Source organism: Salmo trutta, chromosome 13, assembly GCF_901001165.1.
Source record: "Salmo trutta chromosome 13, fSalTru1.1, whole genome shotgun sequence".
Taxonomy (NCBI): Eukaryota; Metazoa; Chordata; class Actinopteri; order Salmoniformes; family Salmonidae; genus Salmo; species Salmo trutta.
The window spans coordinates 27,419,195-27,426,694 of record NC_042969.1 but is presented as its reverse complement, the minus strand read 5'-3'; the positions used below and the strand labels follow the sequence as shown (position 1 = coordinate 27,426,694).

General features: G+C 41.2%; 1 protein-coding gene across 2 annotated transcripts in view; it reads right to left on the bottom strand.

The window, feature by feature from the left end:
• LOC115205565 (pro-neuregulin-2, membrane-bound isoform-like) overlaps positions 1 to 7,500 on the bottom strand; it is a 29,147-nt gene that overhangs the window by 14,475 nt on the left and 7,172 nt on the right. For both annotated transcript variants that reach the window (XM_029771691.1, XM_029771692.1), the window contains exons 2-4: positions 1,958 to 2,120; positions 1,665 to 1,783; positions 1,236 to 1,356 (exon numbers count right to left, since the gene is read on the bottom strand). In XM_029771691.1, the coding sequence (XP_029627551.1) occupies positions 1,236 to 1,356; positions 1,665 to 1,783; positions 1,958 to 2,120 (403 nt within the window). The remainder of the gene's footprint in view (positions 1 to 1,235; positions 1,357 to 1,664; positions 1,784 to 1,957; positions 2,121 to 7,500) is intronic.

Genomic DNA, 7,500 nt, shown 5'->3' with positions numbered 1-7,500 from the left:
AAACGGAACAAGATATAACTAGTTTTTAGGCTGTCTGTCACAGTATGAAACGGAACAAGGTATAACTAGTTTTTAGGCTGTCTGTCACAGTATGAAACGGAACAAGGTATAACTAGTTTTTAGGCTGTCTGTCACAGTATGAAACGCAACAAGGTATAACTAGTTTTTAGGCTGTCTGTCACAGTATGAAACGGAACAAGGTATAACTAGTTTTTAGGCTGTCTGTCACAGTATGAAACGCAACAAGGTATAACAAGTTTTTAGGCTGTCTGTCACAGTATGAAACGCAACAAGGTATAACTAGTTTTTAGGCTGTCTGTCAGAGTATGAAACGGAACAAGGTATAACTAGTTTTTAGGCTGTCTGTCACAGTATGAAACGGAACAAGGTATAACTAGTTTTTAGGCTGTCTGTCACAGTATGAAACGCAACAAGGTATAACTAGTTTTTAGGCTGTCTGTCACAGTATGAAACGGAACAAGGTATAACTCGTTTTTAGGCTGTCTGTCACAGTATGAAACGGAACAAGGTATAACTCGTTTTTAGGCTGTCTGTCACAGTATGAAACGGAACAAGGTATAACTAGTTTTTAGGCTGTCTGTCACAGTATGAAACGGAACAAGGTATAACTAGTTTTTAGGCTGTCTGTCACAGTATGAAACGGAACAAGGTATAACTAGTTTTTAGGCTGTCTGTGGGGCCTTGTTTACCTGGGAGAAGTAAATGCATTCCACCCCCATTACCTCAGTGCAGTGCTTGTTTAAAAAAAAATGTTTTGGACTACAAAATCTTTTAACAGCATGCAGCCATTCTAGCAACTGTCTGGGAATGAGCTGGACATTTATTAGAGAGAGTGAGAATAATAGAAAGAGAGAGAAAGAGAGAGAAAGAGAGAGCGAGGGGAAGAGAGCAAGAGAAAGAAGGAGAAAGAGATGAAGGGGAAGACACCTAGATTTCGAGAAGAGGACAGATCAGAGATAGGGGAAAGATTCATATTTGTAGAGAGGAAGAGAAACAGAGGGGTGAAGAGAGAAGAATGAGTTTACAATCAACAGGGAAGTATTTTAATGTTGCACCCAGACTAATCCTTGAGAGGATAATTTACAATGAGCTTGATGACACTTGGCATTCTGTGTCTGGAGAAGGAGATTGGCGATGTGGTTAACAGGGTGGACAACACACAGCTGAAGCCACACAGTGACAGACACAGCAGGAGGACAGGACCCCTCACTTACTTGCATGACAGTTGGTTTATACCGTGTATGAAATAACAGTCTCCACCGTTCACACAGTACGACTTCTCTGTGTCGTTACAGCGCCGGGCGTGACTCGTGCCCGGAGACAGAGTAGTGGTCACTATGGAGGAGAGAGAGTAAGAGTAGGGGTCAGCAAGGAAGAGGGGGAGCGTGGCGGTAACTAAGGAAGAGAAGGAAAGTGTAGAGGTCACTACGGAGAGGGTTAATAAATGGTTACTAAGGAGGAAAGGGAAAGAACGTTGCCGCGGTGGATGTCAAGAAAGAGAGAATGAACATGGTGGTAACTAAGGAAGATAGAAAGAGAATGTTAGTTGTCAAGGAAAACAGAGTCTGTGGTAGTTAATGAAGAAGGTGGAAAGAGTGTGAATGTCATACTGCAGAGTGGGGATGGTGTGTCTGTGGACTCACGGCTCTGGATGCTGATGCTGCTCGTAGCGTTTTCTTGGCCCAGCGTGTTCTCAACCACACATGTGTAGTTCCCAGAATCCTCCAGCCTCGCTCGGTTGATCTGGACCTTGGAGTTTTTCCTTCAGAAAATGAGCGAGGGAGAGAGGAGAGAGAGAGACACATGGAGAGAGAGTGATTCTTTTGAGTCAATATGAATGGTTGTTCAAAACAGAAACAGCAAGTGTCTATAGATTCTTTTTTGGAACCTCTTGCCTTTGCATGTGACTGGAGGTTGGCCGGTCTCTGAGACTCACTTATTGGTCTTGATTTTGACGTCTTTTCCCCTCTGGAGCTCGCGGCCATCTTTGTACCACTGGAAGGAGGGGTTGGGGTTCCCTGATGCCTCACACTTCAGATACAGCCTCTCTCCCTCCATTAGAGACTGGCCCCGCATCGGCCGCAACTTAGGGGCCGCAGCTAGGGAGAGAGAGAGAGACACACAGAGAGAGAGAGAGAGAGAGAGAGAGACACACACACAGAGAGAGAGAGAGAGAGAGAGAGAGAGACACACACACAGAGAGAGAGAGAGAGAGAGAGCGAGAGCGAGAGCGAGAGCGAGAAAGAGAAAGAGAGAGAGAGAGATAGATAGATAGATAGATAGATAGATAGATAGATAGATAGAGACACACAGATAGAGAGAGAGCGAGAGAGAGAGAGAGAGAGAGAGAGAGAGAGAGAGAGAGAGAGAGAGAGAGCGAGAGAGAGAGAGAGAGAGAGAGAGAGAGAGAGAGAGAGAATGAAATGTCTCTATTCCTTTAGAACTTCTGTGAGTGTGATGTTTACAGTTAATTTTTTATTGTTTATTTTACTTTTGTTTATTATCTATTTCACTTGCTTTGGCAATGTAAACATATGTTTCCCATGCCAATAAAGCCCTTTGAATTAAATTGAATTGAGAGAGAGAGTGAGAGAGAGAGAGAGAGAGAGAGAGAGAGAGAGATGGGTAGGTAGGGAGAGAGTTAAAAAGAAGGATAGAGGGAAAAGTAAGAAACAAGGCTAATGTTATTTGTTCATCAACTGCAGGATCTCAGGTGAACCCTGACCCCAGCTGGTGTTTTGACATGGGCTCTTGACACTTTACTAATTGATTCTCTGTTCCAAACCACCTCCGTTACAGAGCAGCTCAGTATACACTAACACTGGACTGAATCCTGGAGAGTCAGTGTTTTCACCTTTCACATTTCTTTGTCTCTTTAAAAGAGAGGGACGAATTTTGAGGAGTTAAAGCTTTTCTAGCTAGCCTCTGCAGCAGAGCTTTGATAAGGAGTGCTGTGTTTTTCAACCTCGCTCTGCCATCAACTGGCACAGTGTGAATCTCTGGAGACCCTCACTCTCTTCCCCTTAAGAAATATAACAGCATGCAACACTGACATGAGCCAGAGCAGGCGGGCACAAAGGACGTCCACTATGGAGCGCCATTTGGGTCTTTGCATTACATAAAAGATACACGTCAAATAACACTGTTTGAAGCATCATATAAGCTTGTTGACCAATCAGCACCTGAATATGACTGCACCTCACATAATCATTTAACACGTTCATACATTTTTTATGTAGTTTGCACATTAATTACACTATCACTCATTTTTAATGTCACAGCAGTTCACCAATATGTATACTATGATGCTGGTAAAGTTTTGTTTAGCGCACCTGTCACTGCTTCACTTGAGAGCAGACACACTTCCCCAAGATCTGGGACAGTGCTGGTCATAAAAAAAGGTAGCTAGCTGATGCATGCAAAATTTGTTCTTCCCCAAAAACATAGCAAAACAAGATAATCTCTTTCAGTAGCTATAGTTAGCTAACTAACTATCTAACTACATGTCATAATCTAAAATATCCCTCATTTATAAGACTGTGCTTATTTGATTAATGATTGTCGAATACACCGATGTGAAGCTAGACACAATAAGGATTAGCCACACTAGTGGAATTTGCGGTTCGACTTCAAAATAAAAGTCTCTCAATGAAAGTGATGCAAATTAAAACAAATATCGCCATAATGGAATAAATCATGCTAAACGAGTTTTGAATGTTTTTATATAATTTCAACAAAAGACAATAATTTGTGAATATGACAAAAATCTGTTGAAATCACACTGGATGTATTAAACTTTAGAATTGCATTGGGGGCATACTTATTTCACTGTATAGCCTTACCTATGGATTGTGGATCAATGACATGGGGTATCAGTCTACTCAGTGACACCTGTATAAAAGCCCCTTAGATATTCATTTAGAATCCTCTAAAGAACATTTTATGGATCTACAAGTATTTATTTTAATTTAGTGATTCCGGTAAACTCTTAGATGTTTCCTTTCATGTGTCCTACCAATTATTATTGGATTATTCACCATGACAACCACTTGTTAGTATAAAAACAAAATGTATTTCTGAGTTCAGTTGGCTTTCGTGGAGATCAGACCGTTTTCATTTGCAGGGATATTTGTGCGTTTTTGACGAAGTGTAAGTCAGAACAAATACTTTATTTTATAATATTCCTGTTGCTATTGTTATATGTAAATACAATACATTTGTATGTAGAGGGGTAACTTTGTTCACCAGTTCTCTTACCATTTTGTACATTTATGTAATTAGCCTACCAGTTGGTGTAACTGTAATGTTAATTCTCTTGAGAGGAATTATGGTGTGTTCATTTTCTCTTATTGTCAATTGTGTATAGAGATTGCTGACACTACTGTTCAATGTAATATTGTTTATACATTGCTGACACTACTGTTCAATGTAATATTGTTTATACATTGCTGACACTACTGTTCAATGTAATATTGTTTATACATTGTAGTAATTTTATTTATTTTTTTATCCTGTTTTCCTCTGTACACAGACCACATGTATACTCTCATCAATGATTTCATCATTAAACTCCCAATGATTTCATCATTGGGCTTCTGTGTCTGTCATCACTCTTTGACCAGAGTGCAGTCCGGTATCAGTTTACTCCCTGTGGCCTATGCACACAATTTAACACCTTCAGAACATTAGCGTCGTAGCTCTTATTGCGGGACTCTGAAACCACTGTGAAATTAGCTACATTAATTGTACCAGTCAACCTACTACGTGTATTTGTTAAAACGGTCAGCTTCAGTCAGCTGATAAAAATATGTTTTTTTTAATGTTACCTTTATTTAACTAGGCAAGTCAGTTAAGAATAAATTCTTATTTTCAATGACAGCCTAGGTTAACTGCCTTGTTCAGGGACAGAAGAACAGATTTTTTCCTTGTCAGCTCGGAGGATTTGATCTTGCAACCTTTCGCTTACTAGTCCAACCACTAGGCTACCTGCCGGCTACCTGCTGCGCCTGTTGAAAAAGCATTCCAGATGAAGCTGGTTGAGAGAATACCAAGATTGTGCAAAGCTGTTATCAAGGCAAAGGGTGGCTATTTGAATAATTTCAAATATAAAATATATTTAGATTTCTTTAACACTTTTTTGTTTACTACATGATTCCATATGTGTTATTTCATAGCTTTGATGTCTTCACTATTATTCTACAATGAAGAAAATAGTAAAAATAAAGAAAAACCCTTGAATGAGTAGGTGTTCTAAAACTTTTGACCGGTAGTGTATATCACTCATGCTCATTGCATTTATACTATATATACATTTCAACATTACTGTAATGTTTATTGAGCACATTTGAGTTCCATGTGTTCAAGTCCAATAGGTTGTTTAGTCTATTGCCATGTGACTAGGCCTTATGCCTGCTGTAGTGTATAGTCCTAGCTGTTATATACGTACTTATTCATTCATATTATAGCAGTGCTGTAGCCTAAGTTTTCTTTCTCCGTTTTATTTTCTGAACCATAGTTAGTCAATTCCCACTGGACATGATTCTCAGTTATCTGAACCATGAGTGGTCAGATGTGTGTGTGATGTGGTCAGATGTGTGTGTGGTGTGTGTGATGTGGTCAGATGTGTGTGTGATGTGTAAATGTAGACATCTTCTTCCATTAAACTCACCTTAACCTGGACATCCGCCTCATCCTTGTTCTGACCGGACATTCTGTAGAGGTTTCTATCGGCCTTAAGCCAGCATCTAAGATTTCTTATTACATTCACGGTCCTTCGGTTCTCTACAACCCTACCCGTTTTTCAGTATTGAACACTATTCCAGAGGAAAAACAATACAACCTGGATGTTTTGGAGTCTGATAACTCTTAGGAGGTCTTCGCGAAAAAAGCACTTGGGTACTAAGTAGACTGATACCCCATTTCATTGATCCCAAATACTTAGGTAAGGCTGTAGAGTGCAATATGATTGTCAATATGCACAATAGGCTGACTGGGGAGGTGATTTCCTACAGCCAAAGTCCTGCAATAAGAGCTACAATGCTAATATTTGCGTAAACTCTTCACAGTTGTGTTCTGTGGGTGTTACCAAGTAGACTGATACGGCAAAACATTATCTAGTCTAAATATGGCCTGATTCCACCAACAGTAACTGTGTGCGTCACTTTCAAAGAGGGACTTTTATTTAGAAGGCAAACTGCAAATTACACTATTGTGACTAATCCTTATTGTGGCTACCTTCACAATACATAACCCGGTCTGGTCAAGCATCACTGGAGCTAGCTGGCTGCTTATAACGTTAGCTTTGGGCAACAAGGTTAGGTAGCTGGCTAGCTAGTTATTTTCATATGAGAACAACAAGTGGCTACCTAGCTAATACTTACTCACATGGATTCCTAAATCATTGCTTAGAATATTGGAGAATACTGCAGTTTCTACTGGTCATTGTTTTCAGGCTGCTAGCTAGTATGGTACCACGCTAAAACTAGCTACCTACCCCAGAAGTTTCTAATAACATTTGTATCAAAGATATTTGTAAACATGTCGTGGCCGGTGTTTGCAGACAGTTTTTTTTGACAGCTTTGACAGTGCTACTGATCATAGTGGTGGCGCTTGGCTTGCACGTGCAAATTCAGCACACAAGACATTCTATAATAGAATTGTGTTACTTGACATTTCAAATTAAAAGCTGATTTGACGCGTGAAATAGTGTTATTTGACGTGTATCTTTTTTGAATAGCAAAGACCCAAACGGTGTTCCATAGTCCACTGACATGAGCCAGAGCAGGGGAGAACAAAGGAAGTTCACTGACATGAGCCAGAGCAGGGGAGAACAAAGGAAGTTCACTGACATGAGCCAGAGCAGGGGAGCACAAAGGAAGTTCACTGACATGAGCCAGAGCAGGGGAGCACAAAGGAAATCCACTGACATGAGCCAGAGCAGGGGAGCACAAAGGAAATCCACTGACATGAGCCAGAGCAGGGGAGCACAAAGGAAATCCACTGACATGAGCCAGAGCAGGGGAGCACAAAGGAAATCCACTGACATGAGCCACAGCAGGGGAGCACAAAGGAAATCCACTGACATGAGCCACAGCAGGGGAGCACAAAGGAAATCCACTGACATGAGCCAGAGCAGGGGAGCACAAAGGAAATCCACTGACATGAGCCAGAGCAGGGGAGCACAAAGGAAATCCACTGATATGAGCCACAGCAGGGGAGCACAAAGGAAATCCACTGACATGAGCCACAGCAGGGGAGCACAAAGGAAATCCACTGACATGAGCCACAGCAGGGGAGCACAAAGGAAATCCACTGACATGAGCCACAGCAGGGGAGCACAAAGGAAATCCACTGACATGAGCCACAGCAGGGGAGCACAAAGGAAATCCACTGACATGAGCCACAGCAGGGGAGCACAAAGGAAATCCGCTGACATGAGCCACAGCAGGGGAGCACAAAGGAAATACAAACACAAGAGAC